Genomic DNA, 27,996 nt, shown 5'->3' with positions numbered 1-27,996 from the left:
GCTCTAGCAACCAGTTCTGTACATCAACACTCCAGCACCATTCTGAACACAGCGCCGACGCAGGCACAAACGACGGCGGCGATGGCGGTAGATGAAACCGATAAACGTTAACCAGCAAAACACGGTGTTTCATCTCAATTTCCTCTAGAAACTTCAATCATTCATTAATAGTAATTGTGTTGTAGTGATTGTGTCCGAGATGGAGGTAGCGTGGGAGAAGTTGTTCCTCAGTGTCTGTAGAGTTTGTTTTTACAATGCAAATGTTGTAGTTGCCCGGCTTACATTAAGTGTTTGTGTTTAAGTTGTCCAGGACACAATAATGACAATAATGATGAAATATTGACAAGGGTGAGCTTCCCTAAAGCCACTGCGTGCAGTCAGACATGTAACACACAGAAGCTACTTGAACTGCGGATGTTGGCAAGTGATTAACTACAACAACAGCTTGTTTACAAGTCAACGACATCAGAATTGTTCGCTCGACAATTGTCGATTTTTGTGTAGAAAAACGTTTGACATTTGACTTGACTGCAAAGTGTTTTGAGCTCTTAAAACTTGTACTAACTTTTTCTTTATTTTTTATTTTCTTGTTCTTGCTTTCGAAGGTGGTGAGTATTTTTCTTCTCTTTTGGGGTTTGCATTTTTCTCAGTAATATTTTGCACGAGCTCTATTTAAACATAGTGGAATAATTAATCCAGTGCAATATTTAGAAACTAGTTAAGCTTTGAAGTGTTTCTGAACTGCTGTTCAGTTTTTGTAAGTCTATACAGGAACAGTCGAGTTAATGTCTATTAATGGAACAGTTACAGTTAGTATTATCCTGAGCATTTATTAAAGCAGTGGTCAATTGCAATAATACAGAAGTACTATTAAAATGTAAGACTTCTGAATATTTCTGCTGTTGTTTTAAATATTACAACTTTAACTGAAGCTATGGGCTGTTGTGGTTGTGATCTATGTGGGGGTTTGGCTTTGTTTTTGTTTTTTTGTTTTTTTTTTTTTTCTTTTTGTCACAATGTTACTTCGCGATATTTAAGTTGCATGTGATGGTTGCGTGGTCGTTGTAAGTAAAATTTCACGAACCTGTATAATAAAATGAAATATGTTATATATTCACATGTATGATCTATCTATCTGGGTGGTTGATATGCAGATAATCAGCCAAAAGGTTTTTGATTTACTTTTACTTTTAACGCACGTTACACTTTTTGAAATTCTATACCGACCTACTCAGCCACCCACACACATATATTAGCATTACAAGTAGTGTTACTAACAAACTACAAGTAAATAATTTTTATTGGAAAATAATAAGCGTGGATTCTTCAAGATACATCTGCCATTTATTTCTTTTTTTCATATTTCTTATGTGCATCAACTGGCTTGATACCACAACAGCTATGCCAGGTAAGTGTTGGCAGTTTTTATCCTTTGTTTCTCTGTCTAGTGCACTATCGTCATGATATTATCATTACGGAGATTTTTTCTTCATCATCCTGTTTTTATATATGATATTTGTTCAGGAAATACAAAATATATTGAAATTTGCTGAGCAGATTTTGACATATCTAATCTCTTATGTCTCATATGTCAGTCTTTTTTTTTTTTTTTTTTTTTTTTTTTTGTCGACTGTTTTATGTCTGTCTAATATGTATGAACATCAACTCATCTACAAATTAATCTACTTGACATCGAGGTGTCAAAAGGTGACAGTGTCCGCTGTCGGCACACACTTCTCTAAACGAGGAGCATCAAGCAGAAAAACATCAATTGACTTTTTTCTAGAGGGCGTGTAAGGGGCAGTGTGTACAAGTTGTTTTATTCAACTAATTATTTTTATTAGTTTTGCGAGGCAGCGAGTCATGAAGCCTTTCGCTTAATTCTTTTAACTTCAGATCAGTTCTGTTGAACCGGGATCATTGTTTACAAGTTTTCTGAAGATGGTCAAATGAACTATCCATTCGGAAAACACATCCAGCGGCTGATAATGACTGTTCTATTCATTTCCTATTCCTGCCTCTAGCTACACCGAGAAGAGCAATACCGTCGTGTATACGCAGGAGTCCACCATCATCGTCGTCATTATCATTATCATTAACCTCATAGTTGTTGAAGAACTTTCTTCTCCATTAATGAGCTTAATAACAATGGCCAGTATACAACATCCATCACACTGTGAGAAGTATCGGTCACCTCGTTATTCAAACAGTCAGCTCACTGTCAGCAGGAGGAGTCTCAAGTTGTTTGAACATCATGTGACCCAGTGTCTGACATGTCATGCAATTAGCTTGACTGCAACAACCAGCATCGTGTCAGAAGTCTCAAGCCGTGCCCTCTCTCTGTTCACTCAAAAAGAAAAGTCTAATTCAAATAAATGAGAAAGAAAATCATCGATTTCCATTGTAGTGGCCCTTAGTTAATGCCCGGATGTTTCACACAAAATCAAATTCATGTATTGAAGTTTTCTGTTAAAGTTATTCATCTGTGGAAAATTTCAATGCAAAGATATTATAAACACCCACGCAAGATTTAAAATTTTATTAAATTTCACATCCAGAAAATATTCTTTTAATACTTTTCCAAGACCATCAGCAGAATATTCTCTTTCGCTTTTGAAGTTTGGTTGGGTTTCTCCACTCAGTCTTTTTACGAAGAACTGAAGCAGCTCAGCTGGGTTTTAGTCTGTATCTCGCATCGCCAGGAAGTCTTAGGAGTCGAGAAGCTTCCAAAGACTGCCTTATCTGAAGCATTAATCTCAAATCATGTATGAGAGTAGCCCTCCAAGAGTTCGTTAGGTCTTATCAAAGTCATCATCAGCGAGCAGATTCGAGGCCTTATTCCTCCGATTTAGTCTGTTTCCCTTCCAAACATCTCTTGTCGCAACACAAGATTCATCTGGACGGTCATGTCCTTATATTTCAGAACGTAGATTATCACGAAAAATTTTATAATAGAACCAAACTAGTGGAAATACTATTATTTCGGTTGAACCCTGCTCGCTTTTGTGTAGGTGGCGCTACAAAGCTGGTCCCTCTGTGTCGTCTTGTTTGTCCCAACCAGTTCTACTCGTCCTTCGTGAGCAATCCCTGAGCTGCTGACCTTCTATATCAGGTGACAAGAAGCAGTCACGCATGGCTGTTTGCCTAATTCTCCGTTGAATCCATTCACAATCTCCTCGTTCATAATTTCAAAAATGTAATTCGCCTGTTTCTGACGTCACCCTTGTCCAAAGATGTACCACTCGTTGCGTGAAAATGTCAAAGGTCTGCAACAAGGCGAGTTTTTTCCCCCTAAATTTATTCAAAAAAAATAGTAGACTGGTAGACGTGTAAAAGTCGTTATGTTATTGAAACCGGCCCTGGACAGACAAAAAACGAATATTTATGTCTCTCTTAATTTTATAAGTGTTTAAAAGTTGTGGGATACGCGTGCGGTCTTGGACCTTGTACCACCAACAATACTTTAGAAAATGAGAGTGATGTCCCTTCGCCTGAATGTCTTGAGGGAACTGCTGTGTCATTTTGTCTCGACCGTGGATCTTCGTAAACTTTGGTGTCTCCTGCTGATCAGGGATTTTGTTGCATCATTTATCTATGTTCTGGACTGTTCTTCACCAGCCCCAAGACCTTTACACATATGGACATCTTCGTCCACTAACGGTCTTTTCTGCCTGTTCTTTGTCTGCGCCATCTTGACCGGTTTTTCGCATTACTCATTTACTTGTCTCGGCTCCAATGCTAGTTGAAGCTTTTTCAGTCTGCCGATCATGAAATCTTTACCTTTTTTAATCTACAAACCATTAAATTTCCTCATTACAGTTTGCAATGAATAGATTTTGTATTTGTACATACCACCGAAGATGATTGAGCTCCCGATTAAATGTATATTTGATGCCATCATGCTCTTCACACTTCCCAGACTATTTTGCCCACTGATGCATTGATTCTCAGTGCCAGGAATTGAGGATCATGTGCCACAGGAAATTCATTTAAAACACACCTTCAGATGAAGTACTCGAACTAGCTTTTCTCCATCTCACATTAAAGCCTCCTTTATTGTGGTGCTGTGTTGATGCATACTATGTTCATGCTTTATTTGAATTTTTTATATATATTTCCCTTTTTAAATGTATTGACAAAATCATCACCAGTTTTGCTTAAGATTATTTAAAGATTTATTGTTCCGTGCCAAAAATGCAGGTTTAATTAAATTTAGTTGAACATTAAAATTTTAATAACGCGCAACATCATGGCCTAACAGGTTGACTCTCTGCGATGACCAATAATAATAAGAACACACGAAAATGAAATAAACAATGACAACATATACACAAAACACTATAATCATTAGGCCTAGAGCATTGTGTACGTGACTGCATCCGAAAGAAAAGTAAGAAAGAAGAAGGTTGTACCTGAAAGCCCTTTTCCGAGTATTTGGTTAGTTCTATCATCTTCTATCATCTACAGCTTGCAGAGCTTGACAGATAATCTTGTTATCGAACATCTTTTTAATCAGCATGTGTCGGTGTGTTTTTATCCACAGGAATGGTGTGTGAACAAAAAGTATTACCAACTTTCATCCTTTAGAATTTTAAAAAAAGGGGCTTAATTTGTTTCCCCCACCCTCACACACCATCGGCTGTTGACAGACATGTTTATCAAAGGTGGAGAAACTGGTTTCCTTCAGTCCCTGTTAGTTCTGCACCACATTTCTACATTTGTCAAGCACTCACGACCTGTTCTTGGCCTGAGATGGGTATACATGATAATAGGAAATACATAAACAAAAGCACGTCTGTGTTAATAAGATTTTTTTCCTGACCTGACAATAATATCTTAAATTACATACTCTGCTGCACGAAATCTTTTCCATCGGGATTAGCGTTTTAAAAATCACTATCATGTGTGCTGACTAGCTGCGCTAATAATAAGATATCAAAGGTTTCATCATCTCCGCCTTGGGTGACTCCTTGGCAACACCAGTGTCGAAGGAAAAGAATTTAGGTGCAGCCGTTGGTGGGTGGGTGAATAGTGCAACTAAGGCTATATCACGGCAAAGGTGTCCAGTTCTGTAAACAGATGCCACAAGAAAGAAAGAAAAAAAAAAAACAGTGTGCCCGAGCCGAGATCTGAATCCAGGACAGCCAACCTTCACTGTATCGGTAACAGACGCTGACCCTTGACCGCCCGCTCACTGTGGTAGTTGGTGTCATTATCGGTCACATACAATAAAGAGAAGGCAGTTAAACGGGCATGTTTTTATAAGTTCTGAAGAATTATTTCTTCATATAATTATTTTTTGTTGTCCTTCAGCATGAACTCCTCTCTTTGCCGTTTTCTCGCTCGAGCCCAAATGACGGAGAACATGAAATAGAAAATGTTGCCGTTACACAGCTTAGCTGGATAATTGCCCAGTCCTTAGACTTTGTATACATTTCATTCTTTGTAAATGTTTTTTTTCTGTTTTGATTGATTGATTGATTGATTGATTGATTGATTGATTGATTGATTGAAGATCTGTTGCCTCCCCGTACCTGACATAAAAGCATCACACGGCCTCCAAGTCGTAGCGAGGCGAGCAAACACCACAACCTGCTTCATCAAACTTCCTGTCTGGCATCGCTGTCTCTGGTTCCTCTGCGCATGTTATCGCCCATGTCATTGCCATGGCGACGCATGCCCAGGAATCATTCACCTATGCGAAGCAAAGCTAGCCGGCTCCGCCAGACTCCGGCCATGGCTGGAGAAAGGCTGCAGATGTTCCTGACAAACACCTGAAAGCCCCCCAACACACACAGGTAGCTTCCTGCCCGCTATCAGTCCTCGGTTCACAATCTCTGCCACCCTTAGTCCTCCTCCTAAGGTCGGGTGCTCAGCTCTCAGCATCGTGTCTTACGGACCTCACCTTAATTCGGTTGTGGTTCGGAAATTTCTCATTAGAGCCGTCAACCTCCAAGAATCTTTGTCATTTCTCCTTACTATCTACAACTTAAAAAAAACTGGTTCCTTTATCATCTTTATCATCATATTGCTTATGTGTTGGTAGTGACATTATTTTATTAGTAGTGAAAGCTATAAAGCGTGGCGATGATGACGGTGAGGCCGACGACGAATGCCGCTCTTCGATGAGCCTCAACAAAGAATGTGAATAAACCGGAAGTTTTGTCGTCTAATGCCTCGTTTTAGCAGTTACTGGAAAAAAATCGTCTGCCAGCAGTCCAGTCATACAAGTTCGTGGTTTGATTGTTCATGTTTCGCTCGGTGAGCAGTTTACCGGGCAATGATGCCAACGTACCTTCTGACCTGAACTGGACACAAGCTTCTGTGGCGGAACTCTGGCCAAGACTCTCGTTAACTATTCATGGAGGTATTTGTATTGTGTGTGTGTGTGAGAGAGAGAGAGAAAGAGAAAGGTTGACATCCCCAAAGTCAGGCAGATTGTACAGGTGCATGTGACAAGGTAAAATTCCTCCAAATCATCTGTGGATAAAATGGAGCTGATTCAGACAAGGTTGCTCCGTTCCTATGACGATTGTGCCCGATCACGAGTGCAGATGGAGCCTCGGTGCTTTATCTCGTCACAAAAGCAATAAACTGGAAGAGAGATGGCCATTGGTCAATATGCCGACTGAGAGGTGCGGGGAAACAAGACCTGGAACAGATAACAGACTGCGTGGACGGTTGTCGAGCCCCAAACGTGAGTCGCGTTCACCGTGCGATCAAGATGGCGGAGTGTTGTTGCCACGTGTTGTTTTGTTGACGACACATTCGTCATGCTTCTCTGGGTTTTTTGTGACACGACGACCGCTTGCTTTATCTCTTCTCTCCTTTCGCCCTGTTCGGGTTCTTTAGCCGTTGCTGGTACTGATGATCTTTTGTCTCTCACACGAAGAAGAGGTCTATTGGCTTCACTGCGTGCTGATCACAGTGTATTTCCGTTTGTCTTTTCTTGGTAAATATTTGCATATGTTCGTGTTTATGTAGAAGATATAACGTTTATTGTAGAAGATATCACGAGGTTTAGAGAGGAATAATACAGTTTTATGATTAGAATATAAAATATTATTCAAGGCGGGTGTCATTTGTCAGTTTACTGTGGATACATGAATATCACCAGTACGCTTCCTCTCAGTACATTTACTGTCAGTAGTTACTACAGCCTATAGTTCTCTACCACCTTTAAACATCTTGGTCTACACTTTCATGGTATTTTGTATGTTATCAAACACTATACAGCCCATTCACAGCACTTTGCTCAACATTGATCAATCAATTGTCAAAACCACTCACCAGTACTTTAATCCATTTCTTACAGCATTGAATAAGATTCTCTGAAATCTCTTACCTTGGTGCCAATGATTCTAGAAAGGTTTATTTTGTCATTCTTCTTTCCTTTCTCCCAACTCTTAAAGTGCAGGCTATTACTGGAGTAAGTAAGGGTTGCTAGGTTCGAAGTGAGAACGAAATGATCCAGCTCGTGGTGAGCAGAATGTCTGGGGTCGGCAACGAGAATATCACTCTGTGTGCCTCTGCACCTCCCATCTCAGGTCCTCTGTGGTACATATTTCTCTCTCACTTTCCCTTTCTCTCTCTCTGTCCATCAATCATTCCATCCATCTGTCACTCCATCCATCACACGTGAATCAATATTTTGGCGGCAGCTTCATCTTCTCTGCACATTAGCTTGACAACCAAGGGCGGTCAGGTGTCGCAAGGTGCACCAGGCACAAGTCCAGGAAAGCACTGAAACTATAAGCATCATCACACTTTCAGAAAGGTCGGCAACATTGGCATGATGTCACATGTACTACAGCCAGTAGATAATTAATCTACAATTAACCTGCTATGCAGTTACAACTAGTTCTAGAATTATAAACTGAAGAATGAAGAGGAACTGGCTTGCGTGTTTTAGAAACTGGACATGAACCTGCTCTGGACTTGTGTTACACGTATCTGTATTTAAAGATTAACCCTGTATTAGCATGCCAAGGTTCGGTGTGATACTAAACCTGTAAAGTGTCAGTGCAAAAATTATTTTCTTTTGATCTTTTTAGCGATTCATGATGAGGAACTAACACCGAGGTAGAGGGAAACAGCTAGCTAGCCTGGTTCTGATTTCTTTCAATCACGGTTACAAAGCAACTGCTTTAGTATGATCCCAGAGCGTAGTTTGAAACAAATATCCTTGATTATATTTCCCCTTTCAATGGCTTTTTGTGAGGCAGCCATGTTGGCAAGTCCTTTGTGTGAGTGGTCTTAATGTTGATGTTTCGCCCAGTTAAGCCGCAAATGTCTTTTTACTTCAACCCGGTCTTGATGTCTGTAGACCGTAAGCTGATCGTCATTGCAGAAAATCATTGTTAACTGGGAGCCAGAACAATACACAAGAGTTTCAAACTGCATTATTGCAACGAATAGAAGCTCAGTTGTTTTCCCTCAAATGAATGGTGATCGTATTTCACACTCATAATTCACACCACCGCCCACTTAAAAGGTCCTTTGCAGTGTTTTTATATATCTATTCATTTTTAAGTGCGATGTCAAGCCATATGCTCTACATTTGTTTAGAAATTACAAAAATTACTAAAACTGAGCATAAAATACATGTTATCACAGTTACTCAAACAGAAGTGTAACTTTTTCATTTATGACCTTAAAGAAAACATTGAAAGAGATTTCCAAACATAAAAATTTTTCTGTCTTGTGTCAAAGATTTTTTGGAAAAATTAAGGAAATTAACATCATCAATCATCCATCATCCATCATCAGATTTTTATAGCACAAATCTTCACTTTAAAATATACTCAACGCGCTTTACAAAAGTAGAAAATGTAAATAGAAAGACTCAAGTACAGTATATATATATACACAGAGACCAGAAAATATAAATATACAAAGACACGACAGCACAGCACTATAGGAGCACTATAGGAGCACTACAGGAGCACTATAGGAGCACTATAGTATAGGAGCAAGATCTGGCAGTCAAGGTGAGGTGGAGAACAGTTAGTCTGAAACCTTGGTTTGAACTTTTGTTTTGAATGAACTTCCTGAGGCACGTGGTTGTCAATTCGTGCAATCTAGAAAGTTCCGCGAGCAAGATGTCACAAAAAAGTATGATCGTGAGTTCAGTTTATTTATCAACTAATCAGCAAAGAAATGTAGCGAGAAAACACGAGGTTCCTAGATTTGTATCACGTGATATTCCGCCTGTCACACGCTAACTGCCAGAAATGGACGAATGAAGACCTTCCACTATTTGGCAAACATCCATATCTTGTAATTAAAGAAGAAATATTGACTGACAGACTGTGAAAGATTTGACTGTTTCATGAAACTACTGTACTGTTATGTTTTCTGAATATTGCAAAAACTTTATAATTCATTTGATGTCTTTCTTTTTTCTTTTTTGCGCCGCTTCAGCTTAACAGAAGGGTGAGTAATTTTTTTTCTATAACTTTAATATAATAAAATCACATTTTGCATATTCACCTTCTCTAATCTTCAACCTACTAAATAAGTATTGATTAATAAAATTAATTTATTTATTAAGTTATTTTTAGTAAATTTTAATTACTATTTTTAATTTATTTTAATGTACTTTGTGGCTTGTATTGTAACGGAAACAAAGAGCTAGAAATATTAAAATTTGATTTGGTGAATCAGAAACTCTCGAAGCTTTGTGGCTGTAAGCATTAAACTGTAAGTGGCTGGCGATATCTAGAATACAGAGCTTTTAAGAGCCTTTTCTTCTGCCGCCTTGAACCTTCCGTGAAAGATCAAATAACCCATTCACTGTTGGCTGGACACAGGGAATTGCCTTTCAATTATAAGAGTCGAGAGCCCGGTGTTCAGCTTCGAATTCGAGTGCATTAACAATGCACGTGAATCCGGCGCTTCCTCGATCTGCTCAATTTTACTTCTGGCATATTCCTTCTCAACAAACAAAAATTTTTTTTTCTTTTTCATTGTTAGTTGCAGTAGCTATGTTCTCTCTCTCTCTTTCTCTCGCTCTCTCTTTCTCTCGTCTCTCTTTCTCTCGTTCTCTTTCTCTAGTTCTCTTTCTCTCTCGCTGCCTTCTTGCTCTGCCTGCCCCAAGATGAAGTCCCACTGTGTAAACAGCTCTTTGTTTTGATCCAAAGAACCTCCAGGGAACAAAATATTACTCAATAAAGTGCTCTCAGATCCAGTTTTTATTAGACGATTTCGGATAATGCGAACAACCTTTTCCCATCGATCGTAACATTGCAAACATACACACTCGAGCACGCACGCACACCTACACACATGCACTTGCACACCCACAGCTTGCACAAAAATGGCTTCTTATCATTGTGACATTATATATCTCACCAATATTGCTCTTGTGTGCAGAATTGCCCTGGAGGTGTAAGTTTGTCCGAGTGTAACACTGGTTACAGTCTGTAACAGATGTAACAAGCAGTGTCGAGGCTGTTGTTCAGTGCAGTCGGTATTGTAGTGTTGTTGTAAAATAAAATAAACCTTCTTCATGCTACGTGCATTTCTCTTCCTCCTGTCGTCGGGAAAAACCGATCTCCTCCATCATTGTTTGCAGTAGATGTTGTCGTTCGCATGGAATGTTGTTGCTGTGTTCAAGTGCTCAACTGCTTTTTAAATACATCAGTTTTTTCCCCGCTTCTACATCTGTTTACCTAGAGGCGTTTTATTATGTGTTTGTCTATATTCTTTACTGAGTCATGCTTGTTCATTTCTCATTGCTTATCTCATGATCTCTTTTGCTTATTTATTGCTAATGCTGATGTTTTCTTTGCACTCGATCTGTTCTAAATGTGCTTATGTGGAGCTGTCTGTTTTCCTAGAAAACAGACAGCTCCACATAAGCACATTTAGACATATATGTCGTCCTTGCAGATCACTAGTATACTACAAAGTAGTGATTGCTTGTGTAGAATTGTGGATCTTATTCAAAGGTTTGTAAATTAAATGTACTATCAAGAGTTTCAGTGAGTAGTAGTTTCAGGAAGTTGAAGAAACATGGCCGTCTATCGACATACGGCTCATGAAACATCCCACAAAATTATTTTGTAACCTCCTTCTAATGTAATAAGCCATCAACTAATAATTCACAACGATAGGACAACAACTAATATTCCACATCGATATCATAATAGACCAACAACTAATATTCCACATCGATTCCATAATATGCTAACAGCTAATATTCCACATTGATTCATAATAGTCCAACAAACAATTTTCCACAACAGTTTGCAAAATATTTTATTTGATTTGTTTGCTTTTTCATGCAAAACTCTCAGCATTTTAAATGGAGGAACATTGCGCTGAGTCTGTTCATCCTCCTTTCATGCAGGTGATCAGTTCACTGAATTAGCATCACTCTTTCTCGTGGTGCGCTCCCTCCCTTTTCTACATCCTCCCCTCTTCCCACTCTCAGAATATTCTTAAGACGGAGTCGGTTTGCAGTTATAGAACATTTCTCCTAGCGATAGCACCTGTCTATTACTGCCTGCAGTTTCCTGCCAGCCTCCCCTCAGTTCAAACCTCTTCAGGTACAATGTACCACTTTTACTCAGTGCCAACAATCGCTTTTATTTTTTTTCCGGTTCCGGGTCATTCTTTGTCACCGTTTTCGCTTCAGTGCATTTCCTACTAACTGGCCATCCAGATCCCTTGCAGACAACAAGGGGGCATCGAGGAGGATTTTGTAATGCTGGTCTGAAAAACTGGATGATGATGATGATGTTTTGTTGCTGCCGTCCATAACCGCTTTGTCTTAGGACAGTTCTTGTTCACTAGGATTGTTCATGTGCTTTTATTGTTGTTTTTTTGTTGTGGCAGCATGGCACATCGTGTTCAGATGCTTTTTACGAACTAGTCTGAGTGTTAGTGCCATTGTTGTAGAAGCAGTCTTCGTGTGTCGTGCTGTTAGCGCAGTCTCCCTGTACTGACATGTCAAACTGTCGTCAAGGCAACCAGAAGTGCATTCGGCACATTAGACAGCTTTAACCCATAGACAAAATGGAAGAAAATTCGTGGATAAAGAAAACTTGAAATATCAAGCTATTAGTGCTTGTGTAGTAGTATGCTTTGCAGCGGGTTTTGTGTACACTTCGATCTATTGACATTACACTTTTGCTTTGTACATTCACAACTGGGACAAACAACAGGCTGGTGTACTGGTGAAGGGCTTTGTAAACAGAGGAACTGGTAACAAAATACTTTTCTCTTCAACTGCCGGTCCTAGTGGTGTGTACTGAAGTAAATGGTATGTGTGTCCCAGAGCATGTTTAGTCACAGCATGGTGACAGCACCGTGTGACAGGGGACAGGGGCACCCCTGGTCTATCTACCCAGGAATGTATTCAATCTATAAACTCTTCAGACCAGGATAAAAACAATAAATAAATTATCCTAGAAGCGTAATGTCTAGCGTTTATACTTACCTGTCAACACAGTACTTTGACTAATAATCACACAAACACACACATCTATAGTATTAACCCCTCTGACCCCACACAAACACTGGATTGTGTGGATGCCCGTGCATGATAATTGTGAATGTGTGTGTGTTACATAACTGCAGTGTGTACATGACATGTGTATGAGTGCAACTTTGTACGACTAAAACTAACACATTTCTGCTGGAAAATTGAGCTTTTGCCTTTTTCATGACTGGATCCAAGCTGGAGGAAATTTAAAATGTTTGTTGGACATCATTATGTTACCAGTGCTCTCCTCCGAGCATACTTTTATTTTACATTAAGACAATTGAATACAGAGGACATAAAATGCAGTGTCAAAAAAAAACAACATTTTTATGTGAATAATTCCAGCTTCTGATTTATTACTGCTACAGCACAAAACATATTTCAGGATAATGTTTTCGTAATAACGATTGTCTTCTCTTTTTGCAGTTTCGAAAGAGATTTTCTCCCATGGTAAGCTAAGTTTGTGAACTTACTTCTCTACACAGCGGGTTGGGACTTATTTCTTTGTGCAAGCTATGGGATTAGAGGAATCATTTTGTTACCTGTATACTGAGTATGAGATGTTTTTACTGAGATCTTACAGCTGAGAGAAAACTTTCTTCTCGACTAATTTTTTTTTCATTTCCGGCTCCCTTTTGTTCCATCATTCTGATCTTTATTGTCTTTTTCTTGCTTACTGTTCACTTCTTTTTAGTTTTGTTTATTTTTAGTTTCCAGAGAAGGTGTAGTCTTAAAATAAAGTTTGTGCAGTTTGTCATAATAAGTTGTTCAGGGAAGTGGGATTTCTTCCAGTGTCAGGTCTTATTTTTTTCTTTCAGTTGTATGTTGATGTATTTTTCGCAACTTGTTTACTTCAGTTTCCTGTAAGTTTAACTAGCATATAAATTTGTTGTCAATCTGGATAACTGTTTGGACTGGACCTTAATGACCTCCATAACAACTGTTTGATGAGAGATCAGTCATCCTTTAGTTACTACCTTATCTGTATGATTCTTTTTTCTTTTCTTTATTTCTTTTTTTATCTTTCCTGTCATGAGCTGTTCAACTGTCAGCAGAGAGTTAGAGACTTCATCGTCAAATCAACTGTGCTATCAGCGGTCATTTCTGTCATAACCCTTCTGTATTGTTTGTGTGTTTGTCTCTAAAACCACCCAACAGACCCTGCTGGCCCTGTGAGAACTTGCTGACACCACCAAGCAGCCATTTCCTGCTCACAATGTCAAGCAAACCAGCATGGAACATGAACAGATCGACACCTACCTCCTTAGATTTGAAATGAAGTCAGGGAAAGCAGTTCAAGGAGGAAAAAAATCGTGTAGCACGTTGACAGTTTATTAAAAATACGAAAATACAGGGGTTTGAAACTATTGAGCTAATAATCCCCTTACTCCTTCCAATATGGCGGTCAGTCTGCTTCAAGCAGAGCCAGCCAGGGTCTAACCATTAGTTTCGGATCAGTGTTGGCATGCTGTGTCTAATGGAGTAAACTATTTCAGGAAGAAAATGGCAGTTCGAGCACATCCGATGTAGACTCCAAGGCGTTGGTGGATCTGCTGCTGTCCGGCCAGCCATGGGAGGAAAGAGATACGCAGGAGAGGCAGAGGTTTAGACAGAGGATTGACATGCTGGAAGCTCTGCAAGATATTGTACTTCCACCAGACTCCTTCGACAGCCGGCAGTAACAGGTGCGATGCCATCTCATCTTCACATTACTCTGGCATTTTGGATCTTCAGGTTACGGTGACCATTCCGGCATGCCAGTAGCAAGGGATGAATGACAAGATGGGTCACTGAATGGCTGTACCGTACGAATGTGGACTTTGAGTTGTTTAATAATAATAACTAAATGACAATGTCTACAGAAATAAAACTAGTGTTTAAAGGGGCTCTCAGCACGCCACCTAGCGACGTGTTTAGCACGTGACCCGTGGCGACCTCTCACTGACAACATGTGGTTTGTGTCTCTTCCCCAGCCACACCTTCTGGGCCTCGTCCGGAGCTCACTGACCACTCTATCCGCTGCGCCAGCGACATCAACGACGACGTCGACGGTAGCAACAACAACATCAGCATCACGACAACATCGAAGCTCCTGCATTTCACGCGCTGGTTTGTTCGGGCTGGTGTTTGCGGTACCTCCCGCTTCTCAACGGGCGGCAGCATTTCTTCTGGGACATTCACTTTCCAGTGGCGGTCTTTGCGTCCAGTTGAGATACTACTGACCGGCCCAAGCCGTTGGTTTTGCTGAAGTAGCTAGTCCTGTTACATGATCCTGAATAGTAATAAATTCCAGATTCGTAACTGGTTTTTCCATTTCTCATTCTCCTTTTTTTTTCAGCGAGTCTCTTTCCTCTCTCTCTCTTGCCCTCTGCCCTCCCTCTTGCTGTCTTTCTGTCCAATCATTGTGTAAGAGATAAATAAGAACAAGGACACGGGCAGCTTTGCCTTCTGTGAGGGTTGTAAAGAGGAGCGACACTAAAAGAGATGCTGAGCAAACTTGAGGTGTTCTAATGGACAGTCATATTTGCTTTTTGATGTCATAATTACTAGGATGGACTGTCAACCCGCTCGGGCTGTAATGAGATCCTTTGTTTGTTTGATATCTGTTTGAAAAGACTGGTGTGCGGCCATTGTAAAATGCCTTTTAGACGCCCGTGTTTCGTGGACATACTACATAACAGAATACGCACTTGAAAATAGAAGGCTAGCTTTTAGCTTTTACTATCTCGTTCTTTTTTTGTTTACACTATGGTGGCTAGGTATCAGATACACCAGATACAACACTGTCAGTCTCTCTATAGCTCGCTCACTTCATCTCTACTTCTCTTATCTCCCTTAAAACTTCTCTCTCTCTCTCTCTCTCTCACACACACACACAGTCAATGTATCCCCTTTAGTAATAAAAATGCTAAAAAAAAAATAATAATAAACAAATCGTGAAATAGTTTTCATGCCCAAAGTCTATTTTCAATTCTTCCCTAAATGGTCCCCAGTGTTCAATAAAGTTTATCTGTCAAGATTATCCCAAAATATAGCGCGACAAAAAGCTAATGCCTTTCAAATAAAACTGTGCAGTGCATTTAGAAATCCGTTAAAATATTGCTGCCATAAAGAGGACAATAGCGAAAAGTGTCAGCGCCAAAGTAATGAGAGTTGAGTTCCTTCTCACAGCCACCAGCTCTGGCGACAGCTGAAGTTTAGTTCACCATTTATGTTTGCTGCTGACGATTGTTTAAGTTTATCCGTGCTGCGTTTTTTTCTATTTAAAGGCACATAAAGCATTCTAAAAAGAGTTCTCCTGCAAACATTAGCAAGGTCTATGAGTACATTTTCGCTGGCCAAGTGTAAAAATACGCGGACGACAAACCCTGAACAAGTCATGGTGCGTGACTACATCAAACATTGCCGCTCGACGTGGGCATCGGTATCGTCAGATCGACGAACCTTAAAGAACTTACGAGTAAAATCAGATGACATCAAGAATATGTGTGACAATCGGCAGTTGCTGGTAACCGGAGCTGTCAGAGCATGTTTTCGGTATCAGCTGTCCTTTAGGTGCGGGTACAATGGGTGGCCGCCTGTGTCGAGCGAAATGGTTGTATCCACACACGGGTGGCGTGTCACCGGCGCGACAGGGTGTCGCCGAGAGGTCGATGTGCGTTCGTGATATTCGGGTGTTTGTGTCCCTCCTGTCACCTTCTGTAATCTTTCTGGGCATTGTTCTAACAAGCTGCTGCTTGGTGTTGCCGCTACTGTCTCTTTCGCCATTGGAATGGATTTTGTGAGCTCAATAAAAACAGTGAGAAAAAAAAAGACTTCAAGACGTGGAATGTCATGATTTGTCTTCGGTTGTTGGCGTGAGATGTCGTTTTTAGCTGTATTTATTTTCTCTCTGTTGGCAGTTCTATGTTTTTGGACGAATGGATGCCTGAGATTCTAAAGATAGGTGTGGCCATAAGGCATGTGACAGTCAAGCTGAAAACTGCGAAGGTGGAGATTTTCCAAATAAAAATAAATAAATAGAGAAAAAATATACAAAATAAATAAATACAACATAATGTATTATAGGGCATACAAAAGAATTACCTTGTAGTACAGTGCAAGATGCAAAACATGAAGATCGTGGCTTTCCAGAAGTTTCTGCACACACTGAAGTTACTACACGTTATCTTTGACACTTTCGTATACACCAAAAAGTTATTATAGTTTATCTTCATCACTTGAAACAAGCTAACATCATTACTTTACATCGACTCTCGTTCACTTATACATTAAAGTTATTACATTACATATTTTCCCCTACCATTACACTAAACTTATTACATTTTATCTTTTCCCCTACACACAAAAGTTATAAATTAATCTTTGTCACTTTGTTCACACAGAAGTTGATATTTCTCTTGTTCGCTCAGCCATGCACTAAATCTACGACAGGACCATCAATCATCCCTTGATTTCAAAGCACAAAAATAAGCAGAACACAGCAGACCCAGCCTAGCTCCCCCATTTAGTCGTCGTTAAAAATATTTAATCACAAAGACACATAGCTGAGGTAGGTCTTCCCTTTGTGAATTCAAAACCCGCTGGGCTTGTGCAGATATATTTCGCAAACACCCATTGCACAGATGGCGAGACCCCATCCCCGGGGCTCAGCAAGCTACGGTAATTATGACAAAAACACGATTTCTAGCCATCAACCATTAACTAATATGCCACCCTGTGGGGATGTGTGTACATGCGTGCGTGGGTGCGTCATGCATGAAGTAGGACAGGATTTCTCGCAGTCTTACAGTTAAGGAACTCTTGTTGTACATCCCCACTGATATTATCAAAAAGGAAAGAGACAAACTACATGGAAGACAGCACACAAGTCATCGAAAACATCTTCCCTATCTGAATTAGCGAAGATGAAGATGCAATGATGATGCTACCCTCTGACAGCCACTTTTGTTAGCAGTAAGGATGCTGACGCATGGCGAAACAGGATTTGCCTTCAGCGGAAATATCGGAAAAAACAAGAAACTCGACAAGCTAGATACGGCTTAATCTGATCCGCAGAACCTGAACCCCCGCGTTCTCCGGCTAGTAAATTCCACCCGATGAACGTAACCGCGTTATGAGCGGCCAGTCTCGAGACATTGCCACCCCATTAACCCACTCGCTGCCCGGTGTGGGCAATAAATCAAGATGAAGAAGGCTTGTCGCGGATTACGCTGCCGTGTCGTGTTCTGCGATTGGCGAGATTGTGGAGCATGCGCAGACCGGCCTGAACTCGGGCGACGAGGAACTATCGACCTTCTGCACGCCCTCCCTCTCTACCCACTTTCCCACCCGCATCTACCCCTCCACACATATATGCAGTGTTTGTAGTTCTGTTGTCACCCACACCGGCGTTCGCTGCAACTTCAGACACCCCGGCTGCGACTGTTGGTGCTGTATCCTCCCCCATAAGGCGAGACTTTTGTTGTCCTACAGCTCGATCTCCTTTCTCCATTTGCATTTGTTGGATGCCCTTGCCCGCTCCAGGAGTATCAGGAACGTCCATAGTGACTACTGTAAACTCTGTGTGTGTCTGAGTCCTCTTCAGTGAAATTTAAGTGCAACTTCGGTGTTAAAATAAAGAAGGGCCTATACTCTCGTGTGTAAACGGAAGTAAAAGTTGGTGGCTATTTTGTCTCCCTTGATTCTCCTATTCTCTGTAACTTTTTTTTTCCAGCAAGAAGAATTGATTCAGTCCACTAACGTTAGATCAAGCGAAGCGAAGCAATCAACCACCAAGCTGTATTGGTACACAAAAAAGCGCACGTGTCCGGAGCTACCTTTGGCTTCGAGCGATCCCGGTGTCTATTAGAGCGAAAATTATGTCATACCTTTCTTTTGGTAGGTTGATTCTTTCTAGAGAAAATGCACTCTTAAAAGACGTGCTGAAGGTAATGGCTCCTCCATGTGAATGCAGTGTAATTAATCTCCTTTCGTGTTGACTTTTTTTTTAACAAAGCTCTTTTATGCTTGCACTATAGACACTAAAAGTACCATTGTCGAGCAATTCTTTACAAATTCCTTTATAAAGAAAGACTCACCTTCGACATGCAACACTGCACTGGCGATTCTTTCAACAATCCCATTATAATAAAAAACTTATAAGTCTCTTGTACTCGGGAGCTTTACGAGATGACAGAACGAGTGATACAGATTTAATTTAACACAAAGTAAACGACAGAACGTTTAAAAGGACCTTTAGATGACTGATCGTGTGATACAGCTTTTAACACATAGTAAATGACAGAGCGCAGAATGCGATCTTAACCACAAAGTAGATGCAAACAGTAAGCACTTGTCGTTTCTTGTGAAAAACACTTCTTCAGTCGTTCAAGTAACAGTTTACTAAACAGGCACAGGCTACCAGATTGTTACAAACTACAAATAACCCGGAGCTACAGCTGGGTTTATTAACTTTTTTATCTTCTGCAGTGGAAGCGTCTATGCCATAGTTTCTTCTTTTTTTTCAATTTACCCGTTTTAGTCTCTCTTTTTTTTTGAAGCCGTGTCTTTTTTTTTTGGAGGGGGGGGGCACCACGTGAGAACAACGTCTACTTTCTTGCGGCAAGAGCCGGACACACCTCCACCAGAGCTGCACACTGGACAATGGACTTCGAAGGATAGACAAACTTCGAAAGAATGGACTGTATAATGCCGGCAGCTTTACAATGTACAGTTGTAAAATACTGCTGTGTGTATAAGCATTTTAATACCCAAAAGAAAGAGTTAAAGATCAGTCTTGTCTGTATACAAAGCGATTGATAATAAATTTCGAGCAGATCCCTTATTGGTAAATTTCGCCTAAAATAGTCTCTTTAGCGATCCCGTCTAATCTCAGACCAGATGTCCTGTCCTTTCACATGCGTGATGCCATTTTACTAATTGTTTTCAATAATCCTTGTTGATACAAGTGAAAACACTAGATTCTTGTTCGCTCTCACCCCCTCTCTCACTAACACTCACGCACCTTGGTACATGCGTGTGCAACGCCAACGCACATTCTTTTTCAAACGCGCACGCGCACACACGTGCACGTCAACCCCTCTTCTCTCACCCACCCCCACCTCTTCACTATCTTGTGGTAAATTTGACTGTAGCTCCCACACAGTGTTATTTCCGTATTTCGGCAAAATAAGGCGAGGAGGATGTAATGTGCAATACAGTACAGACACTGGCGCTGAACGCCGCAAATTGTGTAAGCCTTTAAACCTTTCTCGTTGTTATGGTGGCGCCTGTCTCCACAGCGATAATTAGTTCCCTACTCACATCGAATGTTGTTAGGATAAAGTTTGTTTCTGCCATCTGGCGAAGAGTTTTACCAACGAAATGAGTGTGAAATTCTATTTAGCATTTTTTTTCAAATTGGTTCAAACAAATGTTTAGTATAAGCGATGAAAGGGCCGAAAGGGGAAATACCCTTTGCGGAAGTTTTGTAAATAGAAATATGTTTATATACAACTGTGTAGACCTATATATATGAACGGAAGGGAGACAGTGGTATATTTATGAAACAGAAACGTCGCGCAAGAGGAAAAAAGTATTTAAGCGTCCAGTGACTAAATTGCTTGGCAATGTAAATTCTTTTATTGTTGACTTTACTATGACAAATAGCTTCGTGTGGGAAGTAGCAGCGGCATTGCTAAAATTATCGGTGGCGCCTGTTGCTCGTTTAATCAGCCGCCGGCAATATGCCGGTAGTCGTCAGCAGCGGCAAGATTTGTTTACAGCTCATAAACACAGACCCTGAAGCACTTTCGCAAAGTTAACACCCGTAAACTCTTCATGGCGTTTTACTTGGATGCAAAATCAAATAAAACTGAGAAATGCATTTTTTTAACACGTTAACTTTAAAAGCATCTCAATCGCCAGTTCGCCATATCAAGACAAGTGATAAAATCTGTTGGAAATGGGCTCAAGGGAAGCAACGTTGGCTTCACAATAGGATGGCAAGATTTGCGTTTCCTTAACCAAGTAAAAGTTTGGTTTCTGTGGTGTTGTAAGGGAGAACTACTTTTTGTGATGTTCTTGGTTTAGAGGGAGTGAAGAACAAAGCAGCAATGCTAGATATGAGATCTTTCACGACAATTAGGAAGTCCCCAGTTACATAATGCATCATAAATGTATTTATTATCGCTTCATTTACAAGTTCCTTGCCATGAAAGCCCTTGCATACTTTACTGAGAAGAACCATATGAAAGATACTAAAATACTAGTAGCATTTAGTACTTTTGACAATATTGATGCCATACGCGAACACGGCGCAAGTATCCCCAGTTACATACGTCTGGTAGATAAAGATCAATACGTGCTATGGATATATGGATTGTCGCGACAACAACAACAAAACCCTAGAAAAGATTGGTTGTACATCCACATTTTGAACCATTGGGTTAAGGTTAACGTCATTTAACGTGTTCTTCACTTCTTCAGCACCTAATAAAGCACATGCCCAATACAAGTTCGTGATATACCCGACAGAAGACACCGAATGATTTCACGTGATCGTAGTCGATGAGTACAACGGCAACATAACCGGCTCAAGCCATTCAAGGGAATCTACTTATGCTTTAGCGGTAAAGAAAGATCTATAACAGTGTTGTCCCTTCTGTTTCAGTAACGAAATTGATTGCTACTAAATCAATCAGATCTTTTAAGACGAAAACATCGACGATGAATCTAAGAGTAAATAGGCACTGGCTATGGAATCGAAAAATAATCGAATAAGAAAAATACTGAATACAGCTCTGTGCTCAGTTCCATGAGTAATTTGCAAATATGTCATATGTTTTTTAATATTTGTCAAACACTAACCGGCTTGGTTTTCATCTTTCCATGGCGTTAAATCATTAAAATGTACCTGTACATTCAGGGAGGTTCATGCGATCCGATTCCGCATTTTCCCTTTTCATTAGAAACAAACAACTTCCGGTTTGTGTTGGGCTTTTGGAAAATTCCTGTACTCCAGTCGTACCGCGGCCTGATAAATTGTATGACGTAAGTACAATTGCTTATTATGTTACACACATTTTTTGAATGTAAATAAGGTGTTATTAATGCATTGAGTATAGTGAATTTTTTTTTGTGAAAAAAAAATATGCTCAGTGCCCCATCCGCATCGTTTGACCTGTTGATGCTGTACTATGGGATGTTGGTGTTGACTATTGGGGCCGCGGTATGTCCGATATTTTAGGCGTTTTTCGTTTTTGTTTACCGAGCTCGCCACAAAAGAACCTGTTTATTTAAGATGGGTGCTTGTCCTTTTAAGCAAGTTTAACGATCGTTCTGCTTTTTCCGCGGCTTTTGTAATGAAGATGGATGGCCAATCCAACGGTCTAATAGTATTACTAAATATTAGTAATTCTAATGTAAAATGCTTTGCTCGTTTAAATGAGATTAAATCAGCAGAGCAATAATTTGTTCACATAAACAAACATTTTAAGTTGATGGATGTTATTGTTTCAGTTTAATATATTTACAGATATATTAGCATGGCTGATTTTGTGTGTATTTTAAAATATAAATACTAACCCAATACATATTTCTTCAACACGGAGGTACCAGTCTGAAATTTACTGTTTTCATTGTCCCTGTTTGAAGCTTCTAGACTCTTCTTTCCTTTTATGACCGGAGTCCAAATTTTCTGTATGATAGTTAATGTCATTTTTTGGAAAACACTGTTTTTTCGTTGTGGAGTTAATATATACAAGCAAGAATTTCTAAACCATGCAATTTTTATGAATTGCAGTGAGATTAAAATATAAATGATTTGAAATTATCTTTCTGATTTATTAAGTAAAATGACTTATTTCTTTGAAAAATAGATAAAAGAGTTATTTCATATTGTTCTATAATAGTTACATTATAATTCTTTTGTGAAATAATTTTTTTCACAAATTATATCTGTTTATTAAAGATAATGGCAGTGCATTTATGTAACGTTATATAATGAAGAAACCTCAATTGCAAAACATTCCGTTGAATTTATTTACAGTATTTGTTGATATAAAGTGTCATAAATTGGGCTCAGTTATATATGTTGCTGCTCTTTTCACAGTGATAATATGCAAATTACATATTTTCTGCCAATATATCTAATTTACAAGCAGTTTTCTTTACAAATTAAGGATAGGCTTCTTGTCGCATTTATAACAAGGTAACATAATATGAGAAAGCATTTGTGGAAGCTGACCATTTGATATCATCATGTATGATACTTAATTCTTGATCATATCTGGCATAATTCCAAGCAAAAATAATAAACTATCATTTAAAGCATTACTCTTACAATATCTCAATATACATTCAAAATGATTATGCCTTGGAGGTGTGGGAATGGGTAGGTGGGTGGGTGTGTTCACTGTTGTCACAGGCTTCATATTATGGCACTTTTTCCAGTATCTCAAGGTCTGGGCAATAACATCTTTACATTCATAAGGTACCTATAACAAGCAGGCAGATAAAAATATAAGAGTGACTCTTTTTTATTAAAAAAATATGAGATGAATACCTATTATCTCTCAAGTGCTTACTAAGGCATTGTCAACAAGAAAATATTGTTTATAGCATACATTCTTAGAGTTATTTTAAGATACAGGATTTTGTAATTTTGGGGCATACTTTGCAATCCAATTTACATGTGGGTGTGCTGTCAAAATGGCTATCAAAACCTTGGACGTATTTTGAGTGATACCGTTGGCATTTTGCAGACAGTTAACAGTATTTTAAAGCTCTTGATTATACAGCGTTCTTTCGTAACTGGGTAAGTGTGTGATTGAAACATTAAGCATCATTAGCAAACTGTGCCCTGGTATGGTCTTCTTATTGAGAGATAGCCCAGAGAAAGATTCTGAGAGGAGCTAGTGAATGGTAGAGCAGCTGGCATAATTATATAAGGGTGTGACAGAAATACTTGTCTCCCTTGGTTCCACACCCAGGCCAGATACCACGTTCAGAGGTTCCTATGGTTTGTCTCATAGTAGGTGCAAAACACATTTTAAAAAACTCTTATAAAGCATTGTTTTACTATTTTTCCTATCTTGTAAAGGATTAGCAAAATAGGTTATGAAATATTCACACACATTTTTTTCTCTCACCCTGATATTCTTCATGTATGTATCCACTAATACAGGCATAGCTATGCACAGATATGACTATGTATGCACAAACACATGTACACATACTAACCATGCAGCCACCACCCCGCATGAATGCACGCGCACACACAAACTACCAGGAGCTAACTTGATAATTTGGTAAGACTGAAAAGGCATGATCTGATTAGCTTTTTTTTTTAAAAAAAATATCTAGTTGGTGTTTGCCATTAACATCTTTGTCAGCATTTCCAAAAAATAGGTTTTACTACTATTTTAGTAATTTAGATGATTTGCCTGGATGAATTATTTATGTGGCAGTTTGAGTTTGCTGAAATCCTCCAATTTTGTTTGAAACTTAATGCATTTTAATTCCTATTGCAACTAATCGTAGTACAGTACTTGACACTCATGTAGAAGCTTGTCACTTTGTAAGCATTGACTTGTTGCCCCACAAACTGCACCACCCATACATTGTCTAGCATGCTGCACTGCCTGTACTTCATTTTCTCTCTACACTTGTAGGCATGACTCATGAATTGTATGAAGAGTACAGCTGCACCTGTTAGTTTCCTGAATTTGTGTGCAAGAAACATAAAACGGGATGTTATATCTAGCCACTGTGGGGGATAGCACTACAGGCTGCACTGTCAATGGGAGGTAAACATTGCCTGCACTTTGCAATGGAGATAGGGACACTACACACTTCAGTTGCAAGTCTGAAATATTTGTATCTAAACTTCAAGAGGCTATCATTAGTCCTAAATTGTTGTCTGCCTGTTGCATTTTAAATGTACGTATGATGTATATTGTTTGAATCAGATATTTCAGTGACATGCAACATATCTAGTGTGGAAGGGGGAAAAAAGTGTTCTTTCAGGTCCTTCTTATGAATGTTAAACAGCATGAACTATTCTGGACTGTTGTTGTTGATGAGCAGTAGTAGCTATTATGTTTGTTACACTAACATATAGGTTTTAAAATCTGATTAATAATAACATTTAAATAATGAAACAAAATCACTTACTTATAGTGGATATTAAACTTTAATGCTGTCGTCTGTGTGTCTTCTTATTATAAATGGCTTAATAACATCTGATTGATTGATTTACATGCAAACTAAATTGGGTGTTATAGTTACTATACTGTTTTAGTCTGTTTTATTTTTGATGCAGTAGGTAAATGGACATAAAATCAGCTAGTGAGGTGGATGCTATTGCCTTACATTTGTTTCTTTTATTTGTGGCTTAATAATAATAGCATCTAAGTGGTCAGATAAGACTTTATCCTAGAGAGCAATTAGAGCCAGCTCTATATGAAATATAATTCTTTTAGTCGATCTAATATGGTTTAACATGAGCTTATTCTACAGGGATGGAAAACTTTTATGTGATAGAATTTTTTCTGCAAGAACTAACTGTAGCATCTTATAAGAAAATTAAAGAAGTATGTAAAGTTGAAGAGACTGGTGTTGACAAAAGTATCATAATCATCATCTTCAAAAGATTGGTTCATCTATAACTTTGTAGAATTTGTTTTTCTGTTGCAGATGAGCTGATATCCACCATGGGGTAAGTTAATGAACATCATAGTGTATTGATGTACAAACTTTTCTAAAAACCTATATGCAATAGAATTAAGCAATAATTTTAAACACACATGAACATGCACTTGTGTGTGAGACAAAACACATTTTGTGTTCTGCGTATCTACTGATGCAAAAGAAACAAGAGTTATGCAGAATAAAACCATTTTGTGAGGCCAAGTGAGGTTTGGGAAATAAAACTTCTATGGATCATAAGGATTACAATAAAAAAGGGTAAGGTAAAGGTCGTCCCCCAAACTTTCCAGGTCATTGGGGAGTGAGGTGTTAGAGACCTCACTTTACTTGAGGGCGGTGCCCATCTCTTCTCCCACTTTGCCTTACCTTCCCCAGCCCTCCAATGGGTCAAGTACCGATTCCCGCTTGTGCAACTGGTGGAAGTTTGCTGTTCTGCTCGGGTATCGAACCAGCACTTCTCTCAGTTCGAACTCTAGCCATCTAACCACTCGACTATCCGCTCCCCAATTCCAATAAGGAAGGATATGGCTCAAACGAGAGATAACCCATTCTCTGCAGACCAAAGGCCATTAGGGTCCACTGATTTGTAAGAAGACGGGGGATATCCCGTTTTATACAAAGTACTGTGCTGCAGTACACCGATACACCGTAATTGTCACGGAGATATGCCAACGGGTACCAGCGTTATCTCCCCATCAACCTAACTCGTGAACAAGGTGCTGGTCATGGATCTCAGCACACCATAGAAACAACAATTTGGATATACCCAAGCTCGTCAGTAAGTGATATGAACGAGACAAGAGTTGTCTTACATACAGCAGACTAAAGTAAAGACCACCGTAGTTCATGATCGTGCTCATTATTAGTTTGTTGAGTGAACTGACTTATTAGTTTCGCGTGCACAGAAGGAAGCATGTCAGGGCTTTCACAAGCCACAGCTTGCTGTTGAAAACGAGCTAATCACAATGGCGATGGGTCGTTCGCTTTCTCGTTGCAATCCGCACGATTGTGTCCACGTTAATGGTCCTCAAACAAAGTTTACGTGCGGTCGTGAAGAATGCCTTTTAGAGATCTTTGGCTGCAGTTTCTAAAGCATCATGGGACGCAGTCAGTGAAGATCTGAAAGGGAAGCTGTTAACATTTACACGCCAGTCTCACATTTCCAATAAAATCAGACCTTTGCATACTTTCCTCCCGCGAAGAGCGACCCTCGTGAGGCTATCCAAGTGGTAGCTGTGGACTGAGCCCGGTCCTGGAGTTAGAACGGTCAGCGTGAGAGAGAGAAAGATGCGATTACAGCTTTCTTTTACCGAAACTTGTTGCGTTTTCAGCAAGTGTTTCGAGGACCTCTAGTGTTGCTGTTTGATCTTTCTGCGATCAAACGTGGTTGTCTTTCGTCTTTCTGTCTGATGTTTTTTAATCAAAGGTTTCATTCTTTGGCCGCAAGGAGAGCTGTACTAGGTATAAGAAGCCACCTCCCTATGCTCCTCCCCCGCCACCCTTCCCGCGACTGTGTACATTCTGTTCAATTTAGCCTCCCAACACGTTGCTGTCGTTATCGAAAGATTGAGGTTCGATACTCAAAGAGCTGCCCACAAGCAGGTGTCTAGCCGTACCCGTCACATTCATCTCTGTCAGATCGTGGTCTGGTCCATCGCGCTCCCGGGTATTATGCCTGCCCTCTAGCGCATTGAGAGTACCCACACTTCGTCAAACGCGACCCGGGGCATGAACACACTGGGCCTGTTCCCAGCCCTAATCAGTTTTTTTTTTTTTTTCGGTAGGGGATCGCGGGGGCTTGGGGTGTTATAAAATAAAGGGCGAAAGTAACATTTCATAGCAGGCTTTGGTGAGCGTAATCAGCGTAATCTAATTTTGTGTTAGGATGAAAGTTCGGAAAGTGATATTCAATAAAACCGATGGGGGATGAAGTATGTTGGCCGCATAATTGCCTTTTGCCTACCAGTCAACCTTGGCCCTTCTGGTTGTGACATTGTGGTCTGAGACCAGAATGGATGTAGCTTCAGAAGAGTCTTCTGCCACTAGCTTGCAATCGTTTGCTCTGGGCTTCCACTTCGGGAAAAAGTTTGGTGCCAGTGTTGCTGCTAGAGGCGCCCTCAGCGTGATGTTCCGCCGGGCCACAACCAGGAGGCTAATGCCTCTGCACAAAGGTAGGTTGGTGGGCTAGAACTCTTTGCTGTATAAGTACTTGTCTCTTGTCTTGTGAATAAGGTCCTCTATGACTTGCCCTTTTTTTTTCAAAAAAGCCTCTGCTAGGAAGGCCAGGAGACTTAGTGACTTCCCTGTTCAGAAAATGCCTGTGAAGTTTCAAAACACGGAAGCAAAGTCAGAGAAGAACAGGCAGCAGATGGCGTCGTCTTTTCTTGTGAACTCATTTCCTTCTCTGACTGCCTGCCTTCTTCGCTGGTGCTAGTTGAGATGCAGCACATCTGTCGATATTTTTTAGAGTCGAATTTAAAATTCAAATGGTCGTCGACGCAAGGGGCGACCAGGTTTGTTTGCGAGAAAAGGCCTGGGCATTAAATGAACTCAGAGGCTATATTTTGGAATCATATGCGATAGAGAGAGGACCGGGAATATGAGCAATCCGGACCTTGTCACTAGTTTTCTTGAGGGAAGCGCCTAGCTGAATGCTTTCATAGAATCTTTTAACCTCAAGCACATTGGCTGAGCACACCATTGTCACCTTACCTGCAGTCCCTTGCTGTATTTATATATCTTCTCTCTCTCGCCCCACCTACTAGAAAAGAGGTAAATCAGCCCAGAACCGGCATTGTTGTGTAATGGTCGGGGAG

At 39.9% G+C, this 27,996-nt stretch overlaps 2 protein-coding genes across 6 annotated transcripts in view; both read left to right on the top strand.

Annotated features, from left to right (window-relative positions):
* LOC112560159 overlaps nt 1-16,303 on the top strand; it is a 57,025-nt gene extending 40,722 nt beyond the window's left edge. For 3 of the 4 annotated variants that reach the window (XM_025231778.1, XM_025231779.1, XM_025231776.1), the window contains 6 exons: nt 1,400-1,408; nt 9,424-9,435; nt 10,375-10,389; nt 12,917-12,940; nt 13,987-14,175; nt 14,464-16,303. In XM_025231778.1, the coding sequence (XP_025087563.1) occupies nt 1,400-1,408; nt 9,424-9,435; nt 10,375-10,389; nt 12,917-12,940; nt 13,987-14,172 (246 nt within the window). In that variant the 3' untranslated portion in view covers nt 14,173-14,175; nt 14,464-16,303. Of the gene's footprint in view, nt 1-1,398; nt 1,409-9,423; nt 9,436-10,374; nt 10,390-12,916; nt 12,941-13,986; nt 14,176-14,463 lie in introns of all 4 variants that reach the window. The other variant, XM_025231780.1, reaches the window with a different exon arrangement.
* A 5,085-nt stretch (nt 16,304-21,388) lies between these two features.
* LOC112559197 (rho family-interacting cell polarization regulator 2-like) overlaps nt 21,389-27,996 on the top strand; it is a 50,743-nt gene continuing 44,135 nt past the window's right edge. The window contains exons 1-2 of one of the 2 annotated variants that reach the window (XM_025230222.1): nt 21,389-21,523; nt 25,169-25,190. The gene's annotated coding sequence lies outside the window, so the exon portion shown is untranslated. Of the gene's footprint in view, nt 21,524-21,626; nt 21,702-25,168; nt 25,191-27,996 lie in introns of those variants that run through there. The other variant, XM_025230223.1, reaches the window with a different exon arrangement.

Source organism: Pomacea canaliculata, linkage group LG3 (assembly GCF_003073045.1).
Source record: "Pomacea canaliculata isolate SZHN2017 linkage group LG3, ASM307304v1, whole genome shotgun sequence".
Lineage (NCBI taxonomy): Eukaryota > Metazoa > Mollusca > Gastropoda > Architaenioglossa > Ampullariidae > Pomacea > Pomacea canaliculata.
The sequence above is the reverse complement of the archived record's forward strand: the minus strand, read 5'-3'. Positions and strand labels throughout refer to the sequence as shown.